The sequence below is a fragment of the Mus pahari genome, chromosome 1 (assembly GCF_900095145.1).
Source record: "Mus pahari chromosome 1, PAHARI_EIJ_v1.1, whole genome shotgun sequence".
Lineage (NCBI taxonomy): Eukaryota > Metazoa > Chordata > Mammalia > Rodentia > Muridae > Mus > Mus pahari.
The window spans coordinates 155,536,601-155,563,889 of NC_034590.1; the positions used below are offsets into that span (position 1 = coordinate 155,536,601).

Here is a 27,289-nt window from a genome sequence, read left to right on the forward strand (position 1 = left end):
GGGTTATTAAATCCTTTGCCTCATACATATTAATACCCCTGCTTTGTTGGTAACTTAAACTTTTTTCTTACTTTTTGGATGATATAGCACTCCAGGAGTGGCTTTCAAGACTGAATCTTGAAGACAGATTTGCTAATGTGAACAGCTATATGATTTCAGAGATGAGAAAACAGTAAAATATGAAAATTTATCTGTATTATTATTGCAACCTTCCTGTAGGTTCAAATGAATTCTAAAAATGAAAATTTTTTTCATAGGGATGAAGGTGGCTGAAGGTGGCTTACTACACTGTAAGTGTAGGAATTATTTCATGTATGTGAGTACACTGTTGCTGTCTTCAGACACAAGAAAAGGGTGTCAGATCCCATTACAGATTATTATATTATTGTGGCTGTGAGCCACCATGTGGTTGCTGGGAATTGAACTCAGGAGCTCTGGAAGAACAGTCAGTGTTCTAACCGCTGAGCGATCTCACCAGCTTAAGATATATATATAGTAGGGCTCTTGTATACATTTAAGAATTCTAGTTTTGGGGGCTGGAGAAACTATATCACAAAACATGAAGACTCGAGTTTGCACCCCTAGTACCCATATAACCATGTCTCCATAGTTAAGAGTACTTCTACTCTTGCAAAGGATCTGGGTTGCATTCCTAGGACTCACGTGATGTTTCAGTAATTCTAGTTCCAGGGATTTTACACCCTCTTCTGACCTCCATAGACACCAGGCACACACACAATGCACACATATATATGCAGACAGAACATGTACATACAACGTATTTAAATGAAAGGCCCATTACAGACCAGAGAAGTAAGGATAAATGATTATTGTCTACAACAGCCAGGAGAGGTAGAAGTAACCTCTCTTGGTGTCCTACTTCGTCACTGTTCTAATGCTGGGAAGAGACACCATAACCGAGGCAACTCTCATAGAGGCCTTGAATTGGGGCCTACTTTCAGAGGTTCCGTCCATTATCATCATGGCAGGAAGCATGACAACCTGTAGGCAGACATGGTGCTGGTGTAGATGAGAACTACTTCCTGATCCACTGGGAATCACTGTGCTTGGCATGGACTTCTGAAAGCTTAAAGCCCACCTCCAGTGACACACTTCCTCCGTGGCCACACCCTCTAACCCTTCTAATCCTTTCAAAAAGTGCTACTCCCTCGGGGCTCAAATAGATGAGGCTATAGGGGCCATTCTTATTCAAACTACCATACTTGGGAATGGCATGGAGGACATTAGGCACCTTGCTAGAAGATAGCACGTTATTGTAGATAAGGTTGGGATGCTCCCCAATTCAACCAGCTTTGTATCAACCCCTATCATCCATCTCATGTCTTTAGGTGATTGAGTTCTCCAAAATTCCTCTTACCCCACACTTACGAGTAGGAAATATGTTACAAAATGCTTTATGTATGACTGCTGCTCCCTGCCTTTCCCACCTAACACACAGGCACACATACACATGTCTGCCACATTTCCAGAACAGAACAGATGTAAACGTGCCATCTCACCCCCACACATCTGCCTCGAGTAGAAAGAAACAAGAAACTGAGCCTGGTGGCCCAGGCCAATGAGCTCAGCTTTTGATGAGGCTGAAGCAAGAAAGTCGCTAATTTGAAGCCTAGTGAAGTCCTTAGAGCAGTGCTCCTCAGCCTTCCTAACACTGAGACCTTTAACACAGCTAGCTCCTCAGGTAGTGACCCCAACCATACAGTTATTGCTACCTTATAACTGTAATTTTGCTGCTGTTATGAATCATAATCTGCTATGCAGGATATTGACCCACAGGTTGAGGGCCACTGCCTTGGAGCCCTAGCTTCAGAATAAAAAGTGAAAGGGCCGGGGAAAGAGTCCCCTGGTGGAGTGCTTGTCCAGCACATTCAAGGCCGAGGTTCAGTCCCTGATTGGAGGAAGGCTCCGGTGGAGGGACCTCTCATATACGAAGTTATTGAAATACCCCTTTCATTCCTTCTGTTCAGTCTTTAACACTTGGCTTAGAATTGTTTCATGGCTTTCTGTTATTGGCAGTTATGGAAAGGCAAATTATCACCACACAGAGTAATAAGTTGCAAAAAAAAAAAAAAACACATTTGTTTTTCCTTTTTAATTTAGAATCTTGTTAACAATTCATTATATCATCAGTAGAAAACAAAACAAAGCAGCCATTTTAGGAGATAACGTGCTAATTGCCCAATACCAGGGAAAACAGGTCCCCTCGCTGGACTCTACTGGCAAACCCAGGTATGCCCTGAACTCTATAGTCTCCATCTTGGATGGATGATGAAGCATTCAAGTAAACGGTGAGGAGTTCCAGGTGTGAGTGTCTGAGAGGTACCACCTCAGACGAGACTCCAGAGCAGCCATGGCCCTCCAGTTCACCCAGTATCGAGTGGCCTTGGGCTTAACGAGCCATTTTCTTCTGAGGAGCTCTGATGATGTGTCAGCCTCAGGACTTAGTGGTTATAAAACATCTTCCATATTAACAAACACTTGAGCCACATGAACACGATTCTCATCGCTTCTCCAACTTCTTGTACTTGGCTTCTATTTGGGGAAGAACAGGAATTGTATCTTTAAAACCCAGTGCTCACAAAGATACCTTTTAGTTAGATTTTTCAAGCAAGTTCAAATATACCCATTATATTCTTTGTTTTTTTTTTTTGTTTTGTTTTTTTTGGTTTTTTTTCGAGACAGGGTTTCTCTGTACAGCCCTGGCTGTCCTGGAACTCACTTTGTAGACCAGGCTGACCTCGAACTCAGAAATCTGCCTGCCTCTGCCTCCCAAGTGCTGGGATTAAAGGCGTGCGCCACCACGCCCGGCTACCCATTATATTCTTAAGGCAGCAACTTCAGTCTCATCATCTGCACAAATAAGGAGATCACAGGTCCGCACAACTTCAAGGAGTCAAACATAAACACTGACTGTGAGCCCAGACCACACACACTAAATTCTAACTGTATCAATAACACATGCTCAGATAACTCAGACAGAATGAAGCAGGATCCACTGGCGCTGGCCCTACTGGCAGCCTTACTACATTTTAGAAACTAACATTTCAGGAACAATCCCAGGTAGCCTCTGGAGCCTCAGGAAGTATAAATGCATGCTTCTGTGTTTATGTCTGTTCCACCTCTCTGCTTTCTACTCCTACCCGGCATCCATGCAGCCTACACAGCTCTCACAAACCCCAGGCTGGCTTCAAACTCATGATGCAGCCAAGGATGACCTTGACCTTCTGATTGTCCTTCCTCCACATCCTCAGTGCTGGAATTACAGGCACATATGTCCATTCCCTGTTTGTCCAGCACTGGATAGGTACCCAGGGCTTGGCATCCTTAGTGTCCTGGAGATGAGGACTTGGTGTTCTTAATCCTAGGACATCATGAATGGCAAGTGGACCCTCTGTCAATTAAGCTACATTCCTGGTCATTTTATATTCTTTTTTTTTTTTTAAGATTTATTGATTGATTGATTGATTGATTGATTTAGTGCATGTGAGAACACCAGAAGAGGGCATCAAATCCCATTAAAAATGGTTGTGAGCACTGTGTGGTTGTTGGAACTCAGGACCTAGGGAAGAACAGTCAGTGCTTTTAACTGCTGAGCCATCTCTCGAGTCCCTTATGTTCTCATTGTTACCTTTCACTTCAGGAAAGCAATTTAGAAAGATACAAAGGCCTAAAGAGATTTAAAACATCATCAAATAAGCCTAGAGCTGTGATTTTTTTTTCCTTGTAGCAAATTTTCTATCAGCCTGGGTTAGCTAGTCTTGAACTCCCAATCTTCCTGCCTCTACCTCCCAAGGAATTACAGGCATATGCCACCTCACCCAAGCCTTTTCTGGCTTTTAAAAATCTCAAAACTCCTTGGTGTGATACCTTCTTTATGGTGAGGTTCACAGCAAAGATTTACTAAATGTAACTGTACATAGTGAAACTGACTGCTGATCACTACTCTGCTAAATGGCGACTTATAAACTACTCTCTTGAAGCAGTTAACCAGAAGCAACAGCAAAAATAAAAGAACCCGTAAAAGCTATCTAGGAAAGAGTACAGTCATTAAGCTTTACCAGGTAGCTAACAGCCAGAGCGGGCAAGCAATACTAAGAGCTCTTTAGAGAAAAGTGATGCTCATCATTCAGCATGGTGAACCACAGCAAAGAGCTCGGCCCTGGAATAGACAGTTAGCTTATGGCTCTTCTGTGTGTGTTAGCTGCCTAGCATATCGAGGAAGGCCTTTGTGCTCCCAGTGCTCGGGAGGCAGAGGCAGGTGGATCTCTGGAAATTTGCTGCCAGCCTGGTCTACTACACAGTCAGTTCCAGGATAGTCAGGGATACACAGAGAAACCCTGTCTCAAAAAACCAAAACCAAAGACAAAAAAAAAAAAAAAAAAAAAAAAAAAAATCACCTTGTAGGGAATAAAGTATACAGTATATGCAAATCATTCTGAACAGAACTTTTAAGTCAGTAACTACAGAAAATGCTACTTACTACATATTTAATTCCTCAAGTCTGGTGGCCCATACAGGGAAAACTCTTGAAATTCAGAAACAAGCTCGTAAGTATAAGGTAAGGCCTAAAAGGATCCCGGTTTTTGGGACAAGTAAAGCTCCCGGTTTTTGGGATAAGTTAAGCTCCCGGTTTTGGGATAAGTTAAGCTCCTGGTATAAGGACAAGCTAAGCTCCCAGAGTTACAGGATGGAGTTAGGTTCTCAGCACAGAGGCAAAGTTAAAAGTGAAGAGAGCAGGAGGAGATTGTTTTAAAAATGAAAGTAAGAACGTTGGTGCAGCTGCTAGCAATTTGGACTTTAATTAAATCTTGCCTGGCAGACAAATGTGGAGGGTATGCTGCTGAGTTAGAAAAGTTTTCCTGTGGCCAGGCTGGGCATTTTAAAAGAGATTGCTTTCCCAATCACCCGCGGCCAACAACTGCAGCTCCCGTGAGACATCCAAAATTATGTTCACAGTGTCATAAAGGCTCAGGCAACAGAAGCAGAAAAAGGCAAACGAGAAGCCAGATAAAAAGAAAAAAGGCTAAAGAACAAGAGAGTGAGGAGGGAATTTTGGATGAACCATCTGACAGTGGAGATGAAGTGACTAGCATGATATCTAAGTTGAGTTTTAGGCGAGGAAGGCCACCTGAACCCTCAGCACCTCCCTTGCCCTCACCTCTCTATAATGGGGAAAGAGGAAGTGAAGGAAAGAGCAGCCACCATGCTTCAGTATGGCAAAATCTGCTTTGAGAAGTTGGTGCCTTCCCAGTGTTTCAAGATCAGCAAGGGCAACAAAGAGTAAGTAATTACCTATGTCCCCCAAGCTCCTTCACTGTGATATCTATCTATTTATCTATCTATCTATCTATCTATCTATCACCTTTGCTGCATGTCACTTCCTCTGCTTTCAAGGAGAATATTTCAGACAGTGTTACTTTCCAGTGTAACCATAAGCCTGCTTAGCTTGGGGTAAGAATTAGTAGAAAATGGTGCTTCAATAAACCATTGTTGTGGGACCCTGACCCATGTTTGAGCCAGCTGCCTTCATTCCCACTTAAATCAAAGCAGCTGGCTCAGCTCCCTTGTTAAATCTCAGCTGAAAACTGGAATCTTACTAGTAAATCAGAGAGTGGATTTGCTCCAAGGGCAGATAGATATTCTGGAACAACTAGTCTTTGTGTCATGTGTATCCCATGTGTCAGGAATCTGTGTAACCTCTGTGCAGTTTCAGAATTTTTCTCATGCAGCTAATTTGTCCAGAACACGATGAAAGAATTACGGTCATCCATTGTTGCAGTGAATAACACCCGTGTGGAGATTGCCACCACTCAGCAGTGGTTGAAGATGATCCAGAGGACCTTCAGCTTCCTCAAGAATTGGGGAGGGATGGCCTTCTGGGGAATTTTGCTGTGTGCTGTATGTGTTGGTATGTTGTGGTGGATGATACGCAGACGCATACGCAGACGGGTGCAGGCTGATTCAAGCTGTGGCAGCTATAGAGTCAGGTAATTTGCCCCATGTTTGGCTCCAAATAGTGGCTGAGGGTCATAAGCTATGAAATCACCAATGACAGGAATATTGAGGTGCTGTGAACCAGATGCACACCCCTTTCTTGGCTGCAAGGTGATTCAAAGACAGGAGTATTGCAGAACGCCCACTGCATAGCCTAAGACAGAACCCTTGCCCACCTAGGACCTAAAAAAGGCCTAGTTACTGGGTGCTGGACGCAGATGCAAGCCTCATGGCCTAAAACAGGTGCTTCACCGACCCTCTTTTTACAGCCATCCCCCAACATTTTGATTAAACAGAAAGGGGGAGATTTGGGAAGTGGGTGTGGCCGCGCCTGCGGCTGCGTGAGCCAAGACAGCGTCCTGGCTCACTGCCAAGCCCCGTGATTCCCTGCTTGTTTACCGAAAACCTGATTATGTGCACCTGAATGATCACATGCACCCAAGTGATCACGCACACCTGAGTGGTCACGCGCTGTCCGCCTGACGCATAGCATCATACAGCATGATATTGAGTCACTGGCCTATCAACACCCACCCTGTCTGCGTGCATGGCTCACATATAGAACATGCTGAATGCTGATTGGATGATGAGAGATGAGTGCAGAGGGTGGAAGGGGATAAATTGGGTGATCCCAGAATAGAGAGGGGAGCTGAGGAGAAGCAGGGAAGCTGAGAAGTTGAGGTGAAGCTGGGAGAGAGCTGAAGTGAAAGCTGAGAAGGAGAGAAGCTGAGAAGCAGAGGGGAGAAGCTGAATTGCTGTAGAGAGCTAGGGTGAGCTGTAAAGAGAATAAAGGAAGCTGTGGAAGCTGCTCAAACCCTGCCTTGGCGTATGTGTTGTCTTTGCCCCACCTCTGCGGGACAGAGTGAAGGGGCTCGCGACACTCAAGTTTGATTTATTTGCTTTTGGTTTTTTGAGATATGCTCATTGTATAACCTGACCTGAATAAGAAATTACAATCCTCCTGCATCAGCTTCGGGAGCACTGGGCTTACAGATGTTGTATTACCATGCTTAGCTAAGTACTCTTTATCAAATCGAAGGGGCTGGAGAGGTTGCTCAGTAACAGTTAAGAGCACTTGCCATTCTTCCAGAGGAGCCAGGTTCAATTCCCAGCGCTGACATGACAGCTCAGGACCACTTGTAACTCCAATTCCAGGGGGTCCGATGCCCCCTGCTGATTTCTGCAAGCCTAGCACACTCACACAGTTCACAAACACAGCTGCGGAAAATTTATAAAATAAAGTGTACGTGATCAAGACAAGTAAAAATGATTACCCAGTTTTTTTGAATAAGCATCAAGCTTGTAGGCTGCCTGCTCGAGAGCTGCCACCTGCTCCTCAATCGCATTGATCTGGTCCAGATATGGCTGTAGTTCAGCATCTTGAGAATCAAACCGCATGTCCAAATATGGTCAGCAAGTATAGAGAAAGAGAAGGAAGTTAGGAAGCTAGAGTTTCTTCTGCTAAGCCTAACAAAGACCTGGGCCGATGGCAGACGCTCGCCCTGGGAAGACACAGCTGACTTATCGGGTTCATAAGTGACCCAGCTAAAGCTTTTCCTCTTCTAGTTTTCCTTCCCAGTAAAGTTCTTACTCCTTAAGCAATCCTTCTGCTACTGAGTCTGCATCTTGGCCATGCCCATCAAGGATGTCCTAGTGTCAAAGTGCATTTTTCAGACTACTCTAAGTTAGTATTTTCTTTCCTTCCTTTTTTTTTTTTTTTTCCACTGTGTAGCCCTGGCTGTTCTGGAACTCATTTTAGACCAGGTTGGCCTCAAACTCACAGAGACCCACCTGCCTCTGTCTCCAGAGTGCTGAAATTAAAGGCCTCCGCTGCGACATCTGGTCTTAATTTGTTTTTCAATTTGTAGATTTTGGGCTTATAAAATAGTTCTTTGTGGATTTCATTGTTAAATCAAATTCACTAGACTCTCGTCTGTCCACTCTCCTTCTAGGAATATACTATCTAAAAGCAAGGTGTAGAAGCAGAAATGACCCACCTTCGGGATGGAAGAAATTCCCCTTGCTCGATCATGCTTTCTGCAACACGAGCTGGCTGGAGGCAGCAATACCTGTGCCCTGCCCTTGGGCTCTGAGCACCAAGAAGCATGAAATACAAGAAGTGCCTGCGTGAGGGGCGCACCCGAGTACTCACATTTCTGGTTTAAGTCCTTCAGGTTTCTGCTGATGTTGATAGCAATATCTTTCATTTCAAGGTACTTCAAGCTTGTTAACTTATTCATATTTTCCAGAAGTTTGTAGTCTTCACTGGTGGCTTTAGGATAAACAGAAGATGGGAGAGCTTTGATTTGTCTGCAGTTACTGGAATAAGAACTTCAACGTCAAAGGGGTTTAGGAAGGAAGTGCAGAAGCTCAAGGGAAGACCACAGGGAATGTCAAAAGAGCAGGCTGCTTTCCATCGATGACATTTACACTTTGCCTCTACCCTGGTCTGAGTAGAAACCGAGGCAGCAATCAGCAAACTCAACTAAGCAAGGTCTAGAAGAGTTTGTGTTGTGGTTAGAAAAGGAAATAGTAAACTCAAGTCTAAGAAAAGAGAGGTGAAATCATCTTGGTATTTCTGTAGTATAAAAAAATATAAGCCAAGCAGTGATGGCGCACAACTTAATTCCCAGCACTTGAGAGGCAGAAGTAAGTGGATCTTGGTGAGTTCGAGGCCAGCCTGGTCTACAGAGTGAGTTCCTTGACAGCCAGGGCTACACAGAGAAACCCTGTCTTAAAAAAATTTAAATAATAATATGTGTGTGTGTAATTTGGAGAATCTCATTATATCAGCATCAACTAGAGATATAAACCTTACATGTAGATACGTACGCATGTATATATCAATTAGCGTGTGTCTGTATATGTGTGTGTATGTGACATGTAAATGTATGCAGGCTAGAGGTCAATGGGTCTTTCTCAACTGCTAGTTACCTTAATTTTTTTTAGACAAGATTTCTCACTGAAAGTGGACCTTACCAATTTAGCTAGGTGGGCCCACAAGTTCCAGGAATCCTCCTCCTCTACCTGCCCAGGACTCAGGTCATCTTGCTTGCACACAATCAATCCCCGGCACCCACAGGGTGAAAGGAGAGAACTGACTCCCAAAGCTGTCCTCCAGCCTCCACGCATGAGCTGCACAATGCACGCGTGCCCAGTTAGTAAGTTACAGTTTTTCTCTGCAAAAAGCATGTGTACAGGTAAGCACGGCAGCCATGGAGAGATAACACTGGTTTAACTGTTTGGATAATCACTTAGAAACTTTACAATTTTAAATAATTTTCTAAAAAAAAAAAACTACTTAAGGCTGTAAATGTAGCTCACTGGACAAAGCAGTCACTTTGCAGAGCCCTGGGTTCGGTCCCCAGAGAGTCCACACAAACTGCTCCATTTCCTGAGACGTCAATCTAGGTCCAGAAGAGGTCCACCTATAAGTTCTTCCTAGCAATCTTTCTGTGTAGCCTCCACCCCTGCCACCTCGCAGGTGGCTCCTCTGCAAAGATCAGTCTCAGTTCTGTAGTGCCACTTGGTGTTCCAGAAACGGCTACAAACCAGCTGAGCCAGAACTGCATCTCCCACAAAAACATGGTTCCTCTTTTCAGTTTCCCTATTTTGGTTGTGGGTCCTACCCACACTTACAAATACCTTAGCCTGCTCAGTACCGCTTGAAGTCTACATCTGTGACGTGCTCACGCCCAAACTCTCCATTCTCTTTATCTTCACTCTGCCTCAGATTCCCGCTACTTTCTGGACAACTGCTCCTCTGTTTCTGGTCTCTCTCCTCCACAGTTGTTCTCGAGGCCACCAAATCATAATCTCTCTAAAACAAGGGCCACACACTTGGAAGCCAGCAGAAGAATGCGTATGGGCGGAGTACCACAAGTGTTTATATAATAAACACACAAGGAAATCATTCCCTCTCAGCCCAGCACTCCCTACTAGTTCTGAGGCGCTGTGTCAGAAAACTACATCGCTAAACTATAGCAAATGGAAAAACACAAAAGAAAAACGGCACTAACCAGCAAAGGCCACAAGATCCTACTAAAGGATCAGCAAGTGGTGAAAGCAAACGGGATCATGCAGTCTTCTTAAAAGGCTGCCAAACTCTGGTCAAGTAGAGCCCTACTAAGTAAGTTACTACAACCAAACATTAGAATTTGCGGAGAGAACCCACAAACGTGAATTTTGTTACTTGGTCTCTCTTGCTCAAAAATAAATGAACGATCAAGCAGAGAAATCGGCGACTTACAACCCCCCAACTTCTCTAAGAAGCCTTTCCTCATAGACCCTGGTTCACAAATTGAGCTTAACAGAAAAATTTCTGGGGGTGGGGTCTGTGAGAAAGCCCCTGCTACCAAGTCTGCAGATCAGAGCGTGGTCCTCGTGACCTACGTGGTCTGAGAACCAACTCTCACAAGTCGTTCTAAGACACAGACACACACACAGACACACACAGACACACACACACACACACACACACAGTGTAACTTTTTTTACAAAGCAGTGAAACAGTCTAAGTTCTTATGTCATCCCATAAGGGTCTGCCTCAGACACAGACCCTGGGATACTGAACTAAAATCTAACCGTGTCCCATGGGTGGGTCAGCAAATCTTCAGGCTAGCCTTCAGGTCTAATCAAATGCTTGCTTATTCCAGGTCTTTTACTAACTGGACAGTTTCCCCGTTTCCCATTTCCTTCACAATTGTGCTTAAAATACACCTCCCCCAGCGGGGCACTTCTAACAGTATGGAATCCTTGTTGTTGGCCTTTATGACAAGAGGCCTGCAGATTTGTGTTTCAAAAGTGGTTGGTGTGCTTCCCTAGAGAAAGGGGGGAGGGGAGCGGCTCCTTTCCTCCCATTCAACCACTCACTGACAAGAGGCTGCTAAAGCACCTCTCAGATTTCTGAGAAGCCAAATGCAATTACACAGCCGGGATCAGCCAGAAGGGGCTGCGTCTCACCTGTCAGTTCCCCAGTCAAATATGTGGCCATTTTGGAGAACATGTCCCGGCAGAGCTCATTGATGTCAGCTTCGGCAGGCTCCTTTGCTTCCTCGGCTGTCTCCACCGCAGCATCATCTGGCAAGGCGGGCGTGGGGAGTGAGGAGTAAACGTCCTACCCCCAGACCTAACCCAGCCGAAGCGGACGGTTCCTATGTCCCTCCCGACTCGTGCTCCCGCCGCCTTCGGTCTCCTCCTGCCACCATCCCGTCCCTTCCCCTCGCACCCGCCCACCTGAAACGCCAACTCCGTTCCCAAGCTCAGGAGCCAGACTTTCGTCTCAGTGCCCTGACTGCGTCAGACAGGTCCACCGGCTCCCGCATCCGGACCCAGCCTCCCCACCAGCCGCCGCATCTCCATCCACGCAGGGTAGTACCTCGAGGCGGCGGCTCCTCCCGTCCCGTCGCCGGGACGCCCTCCGCAGCCGCCGCCATGCCCGACCCAAGGTTGCTTCCGGTCCTAGGGGCGTCTGCGCGTGCGCCCCGCGGGTGCCCCGCCCCGCCGCTTGCTCACTGCTTCCTTGCTTTGATCAGCTGGCCCTAGTCGCAACTCAAATAAGGACCTTTTATCAAAGTCCAAGCATGAAGCCGAAACTGAAGCTAACTAGCTATTGCGAATTAGCCCGTTGCTGAGATCACAGTATCTGGTGTTGGCAATGCGTTCGTCCCTGTAGCCACACTCTAGAACAGTCTCTTGTACCAGCCACGGCCTGTCTTGGGTTGTGGACCCATAACTTGTCAGCTGAAGTTATTGGAGAAAGGTGGCCTCCTCCCCAGACACCAGCACCCTGACATAATTGCTCAGGGATTCCACGCTTTTGCAAGCTGTCTCCCACAAGATTTCGACCTTGATTCTTGATCCTAAATGTTCTCTCCCTTACCTTTCCATAGGCCTCGGACTCATATCAACTCTCTCACTCATATCTCTTGAAGTGCAAGCTAGCCCCTAATATTTAGTTGAAAGGACCTTTCTTGAAGGAAGCTTCCGACGTCGCTGACACATAGGTTATCTTTTTTTTTTTAATTAATTTATTTATTATATGTAAGTACACTGTAGTTGTCTTCAGACACTCCAGAAGAGGNCATCAGATCTCATTAAGGATGGTTGTGAGCCACCATGTGGTTGCTGGGATTTGAACTCCGGACCTTCCGAAAAGCAGTCGGGTGCTCTTACCCACTGAGCCATCTCACCAGCCCGACACATAGGTTATCTTGATTGTACTTAGTTGTTGCACACGTCTCACGGGTTTACGGAATGTTTGGGGGGGGGGCGTGAGAACAGGTGGGGGGTGACAGGGATGAATGAGAAAAATGTACTGAGGAGCAATGGAAGGCGCAGTGTGAGGGAATGAGTCACTGGAGAGTGGGAAAGAGGTGTGTAAGGGTTTTCAGGATGCAGGCTCCTGAGCATCCAAAATCTTAAGTGTAAGAGCTTTTGACTTAAGTCTTGATGATCCTCCAGCCACTTGTGCGTTTATGCTTGTGCACATGTACACACACAACCACAGCTGCCCCTACCCCTAAGCCTTCCTAACCTAACCTATCTCCTCTCTGAAGACTGACTCTCCCTAGGTGCCTTCTCTCCACTCTTTTCTATAGGATAATCATAGTATCCACCATTTCAAACATTCCAATGAGGCAGGGCTTCTTATTTCAAGACCCCTGAGAGAAGCAAGCTCCCTGAAATTGACATGGCTCCCAGTATGTTCCAGAGAGTGTGCAAGAATGTCTTACATTCCTATCCTTCCGTCTTCTCTCAATAACCCCAGAAGGAAATGCAAAGACCTGGTTTTCTAAAGAGTTTTATTGATAACCACCTTGGAACCTCACATTGTCCTATGATGAAGAGAGCCAGAGACCACCACTTATTAGTCCAAAGATCAATGAGTCCTGATATCATTTCTGACTTGATTCCTTCAGGTTTTGTTTGATTCCAGGTTTGAAGTCCCCTCAGTTCCAGCTAGTCACTGGAACCTTAGAATCAGAAGGCAGGCTCCTCCAGAATTCATTGACTTCACCTTTGGAGGGGGTCACTCTTAACGTCTCTGTTGGAATCTCACCACACAAAAATCTTTCCATTACAGCTTCCTTTTCTCTTTTACAGGGAAACTCCATGGGGAAAGGGAAGACCTCCTACACACAACCATGCATGATATCGTGACACACACTGGGGAAGGGTAAGAGTTACTGGGATGTAGGAAGTTATATCTATTGCCCACTCTTTGGGCTTCTACCTGTTGACTAATCGTGGTTGTCTGAGATCTTCCGGAGAGTCATTCCCATTTCCTCCTTTTTCTTGTTTGTTGTTGATGTCTATCACTACGGCAGAAGTGCCAGGAAGAGAGGGGCCAGGTAGGAAATGCTACGTTACAGAGCTGTGCAACTCCATACAGAAACACCAAGGGACAAGCCTAAGCATGCTGCCCAGCTAAACACAAAAACATTGGTTCAAAAGGCCAGATACAGGGGGAACTCCATAGCAGCCATCATGAGACACGCTGCCCTAGAAAGGGTGAGGATGGAGGTGGAGACGAGGCTTGTGGGAAGGCAGAGAGAGAAGAACTTGCTGTCTGTTGCTCTAGGACCCCTTTCCCATCCTCCTGTCCACCCTGAACTCCCAAGGGAGCTGGAGTGACATCTAGGATGGATTGTATGGGTTCTCCCAAACAGCTGGCTCCCCCTGTTGGAATAAATAGGAATAGTTCATTTCAAGGAGCATTTATTTTTCTCTGAAACTTATTAACAAAGAACATAGATTGCTTTAGACTGATGTCTGGGTCTCCCCAAAGTCTTTTGCTGACATCCAAATCCCCAATGTGACAGTACTAGGAAGTGAGGTCTTTGGGGGGGGGGGTGATAGGATCGGGAGTGTGGAGCCCTTATAAGGGGAATTAGTGTCCCTCTTTTCTCCCACCACATGAGAACACATAAGTTGAGTGATCCGTGAAGCACGAAGCTGGCTTTCACCAGATCCTGAATCTGCTAGTCACTTGATCTTGGACCTCCCAGCCTCCCAAACTGAAAAATATACTTTGGTTGTTTATAAGCAGTCTGTTCTTTCATAGTTTCATAGTTGGTCATAACAACTCAAAGACCCTCCTAAAAGGTCAAGGTAATCTGTAGGGTGACAGCAACTTCTAGACCTGTCCTCCACCCCACCTCCACAGAGAAGTGACCACTGTATTACTTCCCTCGTCTTTCTAGAATGCCCCCCCATTCCTAACTGTCTAGAAAATAAGATGGATTCCAGCTGTAAAGAACTCAGTGGACCCAACTGGAGGGTACTCACCATTCCTGGGGAGGGAGCCAGCTCCCCTTCCCTCTCCAGCATCTTCAGCTTTGAGCCCACAGCATCAACCTGGGACACAACTCCTTCCAGAACACGCTGCAGCTGCAGAACTCTCCTTGTGAGCCTGAGTAGGATTTAAGAGAGACCAAGGAAGCAGAAATGGTGTCTGGGTGTATTAGAGACAATACCATAGATGGGAAGGAGGAAGGCAAGGCTCAAGCTTACAGGGAGGCAGGGGGTTACAGGGGACCAGAAACTCCCGCTGGACCAGCAAAGGGAACTGGGAATTGTGGAGAAAGTCTCAAAAGGTGATGTCACAGCCAGCCATTCCTGGGCCCTGGCCTCCACATACATGTCAAATTCTTCTCCAGAAACCCAGCTTCGTCCTCTGGCAGCCTCTGAGCCCAATTCGCCTGGGGGGCTGTATCCAACGGACCGGCCTAGGTTCTCAGTCTCAGCACTGAGGGTCACCTGCTCCGGAAGTCGGATGTTAGAGGGAATAAGATGAGTCTGTAGAGTCCCCGCTTTTGATCCCGCCTCTGCTGTGGATCACAGTCCCAGCCTTGGGCTCCTGTTCTCTGTTCGTCCTCCCCAGGTCTGGTGACACTGCCCTTGAATTTTCTGACCTTCACTTAATAAGGATGGAGCAGGCATAGTAGGATCAATTTCAAAATTCCAAGAAAACAAGTCCTCATAGAGGTTCATCAAGGATTATAATCTTGCAAAAGCAATTTGTGGGAGGACATTCAACTTGGATTTGGCTTAGGTGTGGTGGGGAGGGAGGACGCGCAAGGGATGTGTATATACTTCTTCCCCACCAACGGGTCCCACTCACCCTTTCCTTTTCCAGCCCCTGCTCCTCCTCATCCAGCATGTGATCCCCATCTTGATCAAACCTGGTGAAGGCAGCAGTGACCTCGTGCTCCTCCTCGAGCTCCTCATGCCCCAGTCTAAGAAGAACAAGGGGTTGAAGCAACTGTAACCACTCAAAGCACTCCCAGCCCCTTCACCAGACTCAGGTCTTGATCTCTGAGCGTTGCTCTCTGGAAAGAAGAGGGCCGTATAGAAAAGCCAGGCTCTTCAGGGTCTGGCGATTCTATCCTAACGAGTTCTTTCATTTCTCCTTCACATCCTGGCTCTTACTGGCTATGTTAGGACCTCAGGATCGTATACAGAGATTATTCCATTTCTTTGCCCCTGGATAACCAGATGCCACCACCACAGCTCCAGGTTCCCTTTTCACTCCCTGCTCCTGAAATTCATCCTCCATAAAGAGAATAATCAACGTTTTGAATTAATGATACCTGAGAATGGTGGAAGGTGTCTATGATTCTTAGATATTTGAGAAGCTGAGGGTAGAGGAAGAATCAAATCAAGTTCGAGGTGAACCTCGGTACTACAGTGATACCCGGCTCAAAACTAATAAAATGTAATAGAAAGTACACATCCAAGATTCCCTGCTTTAAAACCCAACTAAGCATCCTATTCCTTGGATCCAGTGGTGATATTTATTTATTTATTTATTTATTTATTATATGTAAGTACACTGTAGCTATCTTCAGACACTCCAGAAGAGGGCATCAGATCTTGTTACGGATGGTTATGAGCCACCATGTGGTTGCTGGGATTTGAACTCTGGACCTTCGGAAGAACAGTTGGGTGCTCTTACCCACTGAGCCATCTCACCAGCCCCAGTGGTGATGTTTAAGGCCTTTCCCAGCATGGCCCTCAACCATGGCCTCAATCCCTCCTATACCTCATCATTCACTTGATAGCTTAACAATGTTCAGCTATTACACTGGCCTTCCTCTCTTGTCACGTGTAAGCTAGTCATTCTCTAAACCCCTTTCCAGTCAACACCTCTTCCTGGAAGCCTTCCTAATCTTACAAAGAATTGATAACTCTCCTTGGTCCATGCCTCCCTCTCTTCAACTCACTTCTGTTCTTGAACTTAGTCTGTGTCTTGGCTTATTTGCATACATGCCTTTGGGCTCCTAGGAGAAAAGATTTTTAATTATGTTACTCCCTATTCATGCCTGGTCCACAGATGGTCCTCATAATATATTTAACAATATTAAATATTTGGGTGGAGGACATATAATAATAGGATAATTATACTGTTTGTTATATTAGATATAAGAGTTGTTGAACAAAGCCCAGAATTTGTATAGACAATGGTCAGAGATCTGTAAAACAAGGTCATAATCCTTAAGTCAAGAACACAGGTCCATAGACCAAGTCTGATCAGAAAAGTTGAGGATCACAAACTTTTAGACCAATTTCAAAGAAGATTGGATCTTCATTTGCTCACTCCCTCAAGGTGTTGGTGAAATCTTCAAACTGGATCTCTGGTTCCCCACCCTTCAGGACCTTCTGCACATCAGAAACCCGCTCTTTCCTCAGGCGCAACCTTAGTAGGGTCTTGTTGTAGCTCTGAAAGGGAGAGGAAGCAAGCAGACGTGCTGACAGGGTTCTCAGCAGCTTTGGTCCCCACCTCCAACTGAAGATCTCAAGCCCCCAGGGACAAGTCAAAGGCATCAAGAACAAAGGCCCTGTACCAATCAAGAACAGTCCACCGTGGCACAGCACCTTAGAACCAAACCCCAAGGTAGAGATGCTATGCAGGGACTGCATAGTCACCTGTTTCAGGAAGTCAGAAAGCTGCAACTGATCCTTCTGGCCAGCCAGCTCCTCCTTGACTTCAGAGTATGTGTCATTGATGATGGCCAGGAACATGTTCTAAAGGATAAAAAAGAGGCATGGTTGCTTTTATATTGTGACACAGGATCTTTCTATATATCCCCGACTATCCTAACTTGCTATGCAGACTAACCTGGCCTCAGACTCACTGAGATCTACCTGCCTCTGTCTCCCCTGCTGGGAGGGAGCACCGCCATGCCTTGCTTGGGACCTAGGTTATCACCTCCAAACCCACTAAAAGCCCTGAGCCCCTTACCCCAAGTCCCACACATGAGCTTTCAACCTCAGTACTCAGTCCACCCACACCTGCCTCTCAAGAGCCTGAAAGTCCTCCTTTGGGCACATATCTGTTAAGGACAGACCACGTTCGCCCACTGACCGGAGGTTTCTCATTCTCAGATACTACAGGGACCATTCTAAACATCAAGCTATCCCAGCATGAGGCATGGACCTCCCCTATGAAAAGGCCCAGCGATCACTGAAGTCATCAGGTTTTCAATGCAAAGGTACAAATGTTACCCTCTTCTTTACCATCGACCCCAATTCCACACCTGAGTCTCTTTCAGTTAATCAAATAAGGACACCTTCTGCTAACATTAAGAAAAATCAGACTCAGGGCCTTGGAGAGATAACTTGGCACTTAAGAGCTCTTGTTGTTCTTACAGATGATCAGAGTTCAGTTCCCAGCACCCACACCATAGCTTACAACCATCTGTAACTCCAGATCTGGGGGATCCAACTCCCTTTTCTGACCTCTACAGGCACTAGGTACACATGTAGTGCATGTGTATACATGCAAGCAAAACGCATAAAGTAAAATAACTCCTTAAAAATTAAAAAGAGGGGCTGGAGAGATGGCTCAGTGGTTAAGAGGATTGACTTGCTCTTCCAAAGGTTCTGAGTTCAAATCCCAGCAACCACATGGTGGCTCACAACCATCCATAATGAGATCTGACGCCCTCTTCTGGGGTGTCTGAGAACAGCTACAGTGTACTTACATATAATAAACAAATAAATCTTTTTTAAAAATTAAAAAGAAATAAACATCAGATATTTGAGTTGGCAAGAAGAGGGAATTGCCACCAAACATTGGCAGTACAAGCCACCAGGAACTCCCCAGAGGAAAGGATCTCTTAGAAAACAGGAATGGACGCCTCCAGAGGTCTCAACTTCTCCTCATAAGGCACCCCTCCCTTCTACCCTTGGAAGATGAGGAGTTGGTTTTCCGAGAATCTGAAATTTCCTGTGTATACACCACCTGGGCATCTGGCATCATTCCTACACTAATCAGCTCTCAGAAAACCCAAAAGACCATACATAAGTTCTTTCCCCTATGCTGTGAGAAACCTGTTATAATCCTACGTGGGAGACATGTGGGGTCAAAACCGCACCTTGAAGGCCCTCTACTTCACCAGCCCACAGAGGGACCCTCACCAGGAGCACGAAGAAGACGAAGAAGACATAGGTGACAAAGTACACAGGGCCCAGGATTCGGTTGGCGTTGTCGATTGCATTGTAGTCAAAATCCCCAAGGATTATCCGGAACTGAGTAAAACTGAGAAACCAGACCTGGGCTTCATGGAGAGCCCAGCCAACATGTACCCCAATCCATACTCACCCCGCTTTCCTAACCATAAACAGGCCCTGCATTGCACCTTATATAATACACCCAACATAACAGACACAGCAGGTGGGGAAATTACTCGAGAGCACACCACAGCTTCAGGATGCGCTCAGATACCTTTATGACACACCCATACACCTTCCCTTCTTCCCCAAGGTCACACACACCCTGGGAGCTGGAAGGGGAGGGACTCAAGGGTGGGGGCAGGGCACACACATGCACTTGGCGAAAGTGCTAAAGTTTTCCACTTGGGTCCCGAAAAGCAGGTAACCAAGCTGGGCATAAGCGAAGAAGACAATGAAGAACATGATGGCGAAGCCCAGGATGTCCTTGGCACAGCGAGCCAGGGTGGAGGAGAGCTGCGTCATGGTCTTGTTGAAGCTGATGTACTTGAATATCTGCAAGGGTCATGGCAAAACAAGTGAAGGAGAGAAGGTGAAAAGCATAGACTACTCCAGGAATGGACGGACGGAGGCCACAGATGGTAACAAATGAGGTAAGAAAAAGGAGATCCATCCGGGGGATGGGAGGGGAGAGCCTTGCAGGCAGAGCTGTCGGGCAAGTCCTGGGTACCTTGATCCAAGCAAAGAAAAGGTTGACCGCGTTCATGTTATTGTACTGAGTCTGCCAGAAGGCCAGGAACTCAAAGTCTGCATACGTGTCTGGCTGCTGCAGGAGCTTTCCCATCAGTCGGTTCACTTCTAGGGTCCGGAATATGTGGAAACCCACAGCCACAATGGAGAGCTGCCACAGAGGAGTCATGGGGGAGTGTCTGAGAAGTCAAGAGGATCTTAGGGGATGTTCAAAGAGGAGCTCCCAGAGGGGAGCCAGAGCAGGCCAGACCTTCTCTGCTGGGTGTTCACTAGCTGAGGTCCAGATAGAACAGAATAGATGACCAGGGCACAGCTGTAGTGTTCAACAGCCCAAGAGAAGGCTTTGGAGCCACTAGCAATATGGAGGTTGTAAAGAACTATGGGGAAGTGTTACCTAGGAACATGATATCCCCCCCCCCAACCAACCCTAGCACCCCTAAGCCTTCATCAAAAGAAATACATGTGTGAGCTGGCAAGATGGCTCTGCAGTAAAGATCCTTGCTGCCAAGCCTGGCCACCTGGGTTTGTTTGATCTCTCTCTCTCTCTCTCTCTCTCTCTCTCTCTCTCTCTCTCTCTTTCTGGGACCCACATGGTGGAAAGAGAGAACCAACTCCCATAGGTGTCCCCGACCTCCGCAAGTACACTGTTGCATATGCACACGTGTGCACACACACACACACATACATTCACACAAATAAATGTAAAACTAAAACAAAATGGGTGTGTCGTGTTTGTTAGTAGAAGGAGATAACAGTGAAGGGAACAGGGTATTCAAACAGAGAAGAGAATAGCAGGGTTCTCAAGAGGTCAGGACATAAGACAAAAGGCAGAAGAGATTCAGAAGAGATTCGGATCTATTCTATTCTGATACAAAAAAAAAAAAGGGAAAAGGAGAGCCCATTCACAGGTGAGAGAGAAAGATGTGTAAGTGTAAGGCAAGGTTTCCCAAGGTCTGAGCCAGGAGGTGTCAACCTTCCTCTCTGGGAGACTTGGCACAGGGCTTGTAGGAAGTCAAAAGGAGGGCTTGAGCCTCCAAAAGGAAGAACTCAGACTCCCCCTCCCCCATCAAAGCTGAGTTTCTCCACCCTCCATTATGTCCCATGTCCCTCACCAAGATAACCACCAGGTCCAGAATGTTCCAGACGCTGCTGAGGTAGCGAAGCCGATGCAGGTGGATTTCCAGGATTTCCTCCACCACATAGTAGAAGATGAAGACACAGAAGACAACTTCACAGCCCACAATGAAGAAGTCCCAGTTATTCACATAGCGGATCAGCTTAACTGTGCGGATCTGCCAGGATGGGATGGTCCCTCCTGTGGCTGGGAACTCTACCACCAGTCTGTGAGGAAGATGAGAAGGCTAGTGGGGACCAGGCTGAGGCAGCTCCTCCTACTTCCCTGGCTCCCCACACCCAGCATAGGGGACCTGGTGGGGAAAGGTCTCAAGCACATCGGATGAACCAGGAACCATGGGCAGAGAGTGCGATGTGGAAAGGGTGCTTACCTCAGAATACAGAAAAGATTGATGTTGGCATTGTAGACGGAGAAGTCGATAAAGACCACCCGAGTGCCCCTGTCCAGCCATAGTCCCTCCTGGAGTCCTTGGAGGGCCTCTGCACTGGCTTGTCTGGATCCTGGAAGATCCAAGTAGTAGCCACCCCCACTGTAGCTTGTGAGCCTGCCCCAGTGGGAGGAGCCACTCAGCTCATTCTGGGAATGGTATGTCCACCTGGCCGAAGAAAAAAGGCCATTTGAGCAAAGAGGTCAGACCCAGGCTAAACCCTCGCCCTGTAGCAATTATGAACTGCCTGGCTTCACAGTTCCACATACATTGAGAATCTATAGATATTTACTGTACTGTATGCATGTATATGTGCATATATTATATGTGGTTTATACATAATTTTGTGAGAAACTTATCTTATATGCCCTATAGGTGATATCACATATAGTGCACGTAATATCACATATATAATACATGTTTTACATGTGTCATTTTTTCTTACTAAAACTTGTTTGGGAAGAGAGGAAAACTACTGTCCATATTTTACAACAAAGGAAATGAAGTCTGGGGAGTTCCAAGATAGTCGGCTATTTGGCCATAGTCCTGAAACTCAGACCTAAGTTTCTTTTTCACTAGATGAATGCACTCTTGGAGCCAGGCTGTGTAGTTACGTGAAGGAAACACTTGGGCCATAAACGCAGACACAATCTTTCTGGTTCTTGTTGTTCCACCCCAGGATTCTTTGTTCTAGCACCCCCATCATTCCTCCCCTCCCCGATTTCTTTCCTGCCTACGCCTTCTCCTTCCCTATCCTCTCTACCCTCTTCCTCTCCTCTCTTCATTCTTCCTTTCTTCCATCCCTTGCTGCTTCCTGCATCAAGTCCCAGGAGTCAAGTACTCCAACCATGGACTTCTCTCATGAACCACACCCCGCGAGGGACTCTACTCTGCCTTCAAGAAAGGATGTCACCTTGTGAGTGGGAACAAGGACAGTGGCTGTGTCTTTTCTGCTAATCTGCCTCCTCTACACCTGAATGGCACACACCAAAGTGTGTTAATGAGTCGTTGTTGAGGCTTAGGGAGAGATCCCCACCTTTAAGGTTTTTTTTAAGTCCAGTAGAAGTGTTTTCCACACTCTGGAGTGACAGGCAAGCTCAAAGGGGGGTGGTCCTGTGCTTTCAGCAGGGGCTCACTCACGCTGTGCCGTTCAGAGGTCCAAAAGGGAGCTCATCTTCTTTGTCCGGCGAGTAGACATCATAACAGTTCAAAATGTCCTCCCGGAAGTCTTCATGAACCACACAGGAGTCGTTGCGCACGCGCAGCTGCCGCAACCTCGGGGCTCCCAGGAGCAGGTTCTCATAGTAGATGAAGGAGTGGGAGCCACGCCCCAGGCTCTGGTTGTTGTACCACTTTGTCCAGTACAAACCGTCCAGGAGTGGGCCCTGAGCAAACTGGACCAGCAGCTGGGTTGGGCCTGGTCCAGCCTCCTGCGAACCCTAGTGCATGATCTTTGCCTTCATTCCCTGTGCCCTCAACTCTCCTCTAGCCTCTATTGTTTGGACCCCCACAGTTGACTGTGCTAACTCTGGCTCCTGCTCGTCAACCCCCAGATGGTTACCCTCATCTCTCTCCAGCCTCCACCTTCACCCTAGCCCAATCTGTTAATTCGGCTTTATGCTTTAATTTGCCCTGGTTCCAGACTGACCTCTCTGCCTTGTGTCTCAGACCATTAAGAAGGAGAGCCTAGGGGTGGGGGTGGGGGTGGGGTGGGGGTGGAGTCAAAGCATCGCCATCCATACTCACATCCCAGAAGTCTGACATGCTGCTGATGGTCTGGAAGGAGACTCCGGAGTCGGATGGGGTGTGTAGGAACAACTCAGACATCACTTTGGTGTAGTAATAGGCACTAGAACTTGTCATTCCGTAGGTCACTAGAACACAACCCAAGGGGCATGTCCTCATCTCCCCAGAGGAGTCAGGAAAGCCCACTGCCCTGGGATCAGGTGCAATAGGAGCCCATCAGATCTTCCCTGGAGGTCTGGGGAGGGTAGTGGTACCACTAAGGGTTCCAGCGGATGCTTTAGGGAAGGGTGTGGCTGCAAGATCATCTAGAATAGCTTGCCCCACTTGGTAATCTTAATTGGCATCGTCATTCTGAAATCTTACTTTTCTCCCTAGACACAGTTTAACTACCTAGTTCTTCCATGTCAGAGCTCAAAGATGTCTGCACTGGGCAAAGCTTTTCTTTATTTGTTCTTGATTTTCACTTCTAAATTCTAGAGTAAGACTTAGGCAAAATGTCTTGCAATGGAAAGGAAACCTCATGACTTCTAATGTCACCAATCCTAAAGCCATGGAAGTAGCGGGTAGGCATAGTGGGCACCATAGTGGGTGCCAGCATCTCCTGAGAACGGGGTTCATTGCATTGCAGATCAAAAAAAAAATCTGGCCTCTGCTCTGAATAATGGCACCTCGTTCAACTGCTCTAATGCCCACAGCCCCAGCCCTGTGTGGTGAAAATAGAGAAGCTCTAAGTTTTTGTGCTTAACGGCTGGGTTTAAAATGTATACACCACTTGTTTCATAGGTTGTCCCTCACTCTGGGCTAGTTTGATGTTTCCCTGTAACTACATTCAGGTGATGGGTTTGAAGGAGATGGCCTCATGAGCGATGTGGTCATCAGGGTGCATCAGACAGAAAATACAGGTTGTCTGTTGATGCCTTACTACTAAAGTTAATTCTGATCCCTTATTAAGACAGGGCTTGCTAGGTGGCAGTGGCGCATGCCTTTAATCTCAGCAATCAGGAGGCAGAGGCAGGCAGATCTCTGAATTGGAGGCCAGCCTGGTCTACAAAGTGAGTTCCAGGACAGGCAGAGCCATTACACAGAGAAACCCTGTCTCAAAAAACACAACAAACAAACAAACAAAGATGGTGCCTACTATGTTTCTTCAATGTAAAATTATAATTTTCTTTTTTAGAATTAATATACATTTTGGGATGTAGAGTCTCACACTCTATAAATATCTCATTCATCTTTCACCAATGAGATGCAAGTATTTATTGGTGAAATTTGTCTAATTATCACCAAGATGATCATCAAATAGTGAGTTTGTTTTCCATCCATTATTTCTTTTACATTAGCCAATTGTGGTTGTTTGAATAATAGTGGCCACCAAAGACTCATATATTTGAAGGCTTAGTCACCAGGGAGTGGAACTGTTTGAGAAGGATTACAAGGGTTAGGAGGTGTGGCCTTTTTGGAGGAAGTGTATCATTGAAGGTGGACTTTGCCAGATCTAGTCTCTCTCCCTCTCCCTCTCCCTCTCCCTCTCCCCCTCCCTCTCCCTCTCCCTCTCCCTCTCCCTCTCCCTCTTTCCCTCCCACCCTGACTACATATCAGGATGTAGCTCTCAGCTGCTGCTCCAGCGCCATGCATGCCACCATATTCTCTGCTATGATGATGATGGACTAACTCTGAAACTGTAAGTCTACTTCCAGTTAACTGCTTTCCTTTATAAGAGTTGCCTGGGTCATGGTGTCTCTTCACAGCACTAGGACAGTGACTAAGAAATCGGTGGTCTTTTCAGGAAGAGATTTTATTTATCAGTTTGGACTCATGAATGATTAGTTTTTCCCCATATGGGCTCTAATTTGTTATTATTATTTATCGTGTTGCTCAATGGACTTGTTTGTTTGTTTGCTTGTTTCATTTTGTTTTTTTTAAAATTTTTTAAAGCTATATGTGAGTAGACAGAAAGTCAAATAAGACATATATTTCTTTTTAAAAAATATTTATTTTATGTGTGTGAGTATACTATCTTCATGCTCACCAGAGGAGGGCATCCAATGCCATTACAGATGGTTGTGAGCCACCATGTGGTTGCTAGGATTTGAACTCAGGACCTTCGGAAGAGCAGTCAGTGCTGCTCTTAACCGCTGAGCCATCTTTCCAGCTCCTTTGTTTTGTTTTTGAGACAGGGTCTCTCTATGTAGTCCTGGCTGCCATGGAGCTTGCTATGTAGATCAAGCTAACTATAAACTCACAGAGCTCTGCCTGCCTCCACCTCCTGAGTGTTGGGCAAAAACACATGGGCCACCATACCGGCTAAGTTTTTTTTACTTTTAACAAGGTGAAAACCTAAAATTAATATGTAATATGAGCTTCAGAGATGGGTCCTGGGTCACACTCTCTCTTGTGCTAGAACAGCTATTAGTAAAGTAATTGGTGGAATTGTAATAAGGGTTGTTCATTAAATGGCAGTACTAGATCATGACAATATACTAATTTTGACAATAGACTATTCCCCATCTTTATAATATACACATTAAGGTATTTGGAAATAACAAGGCTTTACACCATTATGTCTTTAAATTTACTTTTAAAAGATAGTGGGGGGATGTGGGAAGCCACATTCACCACTATAAGATGGCACCTGAGCCTGAAGGGCATCGGCCAACTAACTGACAATTAACTGACAACTAACTGACAACTGTAGTGCACATGCTCAAACAGCACAGATGATGAGTCACAGATCAAGCCTGGAGCATGCAAATGAGGGTATATAGTGAGCACCAATCATAGAGTGACACATCCCTCGTAGGCCTATTTAAGCAGCACCAGTTTTCAGGCTCTGGGTCTTTCGCTTCAGCAATAAAACCCGTTTAAAAATGTCTGCAGAAGGATCCTGTTGTGGCGCGTCTTTCTTGCTGGCAAGTTAGGAGATCGCGACAGGGGAGGGTAGGACTAAGGAATATCTTCATATTTAAGTATTTAAGTGAATCTATTAATTCCTTATATCTTTATTATAATTTCTTGTATGTGTATAATCCAGTTAGAATTTTAAAATGGGATTTCTCAGCCTCTTGTAAGCAATTCCTTTAAATTTTTTTCTCCAATGGAACTTAGATACTAATATCTGAGTCAACTTTAAACCAAAATTAATCAGAAGAGAAAATAAAGTTTACTTCATAGTGATTAAGGAAATAGTTCACTAAGAGGCTATAACAATTCTAAACATACATGCAGCAAACACTGTTGCATTTAATTTCATGAAACAAACACTACTGAATATAAAAACATGGCTTGTCCTCAATGCAATAAAAGTGTGTGATGAGAAGCACCAATTAACAATTAAATGACTGGAGAAACAGCCCATAGCACAGGAGTCTTTACTAGATGCACATCTAACTGAGTGCTAACAGCAGGAATATATAAAGAGTTTTTAAAATTAAATAGTAAAGCAATCTAATCAATACACGTGCAAGTGAAATGAACAGTTTTTGAAAGATGAAGTACGAGTAGCTAATTATATGAAATTATCCTACATGTTTAGCATCAGAGAAATGCCAATCAACAGCATGCTGAGATTCCCCCACACTCTAGTCTGAATGGCCATCATTAAGAAAATAACAACAATAAATGCTGACAGGGATGGAAGTCGAAGGAACCCTCATATCCTTCGAATAGGATCATAAATGCTACCATCTACTGTGGAAATCGGTGTGGAGGTGCCTCACAAAACCACAGCTAGAACTACAGTGTGTTCTGTCTGCACATGCCTAGGAATGTCTGTAAAAGACAGGCTAGTGTAACAATCATCTGCAGGCCCATGCTCACTAGAGCAGTGTTCATAGCCAAGTTATGCAATCAGCCTGCGTGTCTGTCAATGGGTGAAAGAAAATATGGCATATGTATTATAAAGTCAGTGGCAAAGAGGAATGAAATTGTATCATCTGTAGGGAAAGAGATGGAATTGGATCGTTATATTAAGCAATTAGACCCGGAAAGAAAAATACCAAATATTTTCTCTCACATGTGGATCCAAGCTTGATTTTACTTAAACACACACACACACACACACACACACACGAATGTATGTACACACACACACACACACACACACACGAATGCATGTACACACACACACATACACACACATGCCACATGCAAGCATGCACACAGGGGTGTGGGTATAAAGGGGAGGTACAAGAAGAAGAGGAGGAGGAGGGTGAGGAGGGAGAAGAAGGGGATAAAAGGGGAGGCTATTATTAAGGAGTGAGTCTAATCAAAGTTTTGATACACTTGAATGAAGGTATCTTTATGAGGGATGGAAACCTGATGTCATGGGTTCAGTTCTCATCACCCATGGAGCGGACCGGCTCCCACAAGCTGTCCTCTGACTTCCACATACATGCTAATGGCATGTGTATGTATGCATATACACTAATAAAAACACTAACTTTATTTTTTGGATCTTGAAACACACTTTTCCTTCACATCCAACTTAGGAAAAGAAGGATTTGGGTGGACTGGAGCTTGTTTAGAGAGATCCCTGGTTTCAGCTACAGACATCATACTTCACCGTGGATGGGCATTAGCAAAGACAGAATCATTGGCCCTTGAATTATCCCATTCCACTCTAATAACAATGCCCAAGACATGGCCTTAGTTCTAACTCATGTCTGAGATTATCTGTCCTTAGTATCTGGAGAAAGACAGCTGCTTAGATTTGAGTTAACGAACTTTCTCTGCCCACCACAGGCTAAGTTGTTATACTGCTG

At 45.7% G+C, this 27,289-nt stretch overlaps 2 protein-coding genes across 3 annotated transcripts in view; both read right to left on the reverse strand.

Moving 5' to 3' along the window:
* Positions 1-2,098: 2,098 nt before the first annotated feature.
* Positions 2,099-11,475, reverse strand: Bloc1s2 (biogenesis of lysosomal organelles complex 1 subunit 2). 2 transcript variants are annotated; one of them, XM_021209678.2, is made up of 5 exons: positions 11,393-11,475; positions 10,978-11,094; positions 8,168-8,287; positions 7,290-7,394; positions 2,099-2,553 (listed from the first exon to the last, which is right to left on the reverse strand). In XM_021209678.2, exons 1-5 carry the CDS (start codon positions 11,448-11,450, stop codon positions 2,522-2,524), a joined length of 432 nt encoding a protein of 143 aa, XP_021065337.1. In that variant the 5' UTR covers positions 11,451-11,475; the 3' UTR covers positions 2,099-2,521. The 2 variants fall into 2 exon arrangements, with proteins under 2 accessions (XP_021065337.1, XP_029396419.1); XM_029540559.1 differs by lacking the exon at positions 11,393-11,475 and adding an exon at positions 11,251-11,353 and having other exon boundaries at positions 2,110-2,553.
* A 2,178-nt stretch (positions 11,476-13,653) lies between these two features.
* Positions 13,654-27,289, reverse strand: part of Pkd2l1 (polycystin 2 like 1, transient receptor potential cation channel) — a 36,866-nt gene continuing 23,230 nt past the window's right edge. The window contains exons 3-15 of the mRNA XM_021212731.1: positions 22,530-22,657; positions 21,924-22,177; positions 20,727-20,951; positions 20,334-20,562; positions 19,202-19,372; positions 18,845-19,026; positions 18,439-18,559; positions 16,945-17,043; positions 16,616-16,737; positions 15,140-15,254; positions 14,657-14,775; positions 14,305-14,428; positions 13,654-13,695 (exon numbers count right to left, since the gene is read on the reverse strand). Coding sequence (XP_021068390.1) covers positions 13,654-13,695; positions 14,305-14,428; positions 14,657-14,775; positions 15,140-15,254; positions 16,616-16,737; positions 16,945-17,043; positions 18,439-18,559; positions 18,845-19,026; positions 19,202-19,372; positions 20,334-20,562; positions 20,727-20,951; positions 21,924-22,177; positions 22,530-22,657 — 1,931 coding nt within the window. The remainder of the gene's footprint in view (positions 13,696-14,304; positions 14,429-14,656; positions 14,776-15,139; positions 15,255-16,615; positions 16,738-16,944; positions 17,044-18,438; positions 18,560-18,844; positions 19,027-19,201; positions 19,373-20,333; positions 20,563-20,726; positions 20,952-21,923; positions 22,178-22,529; positions 22,658-27,289) is intronic.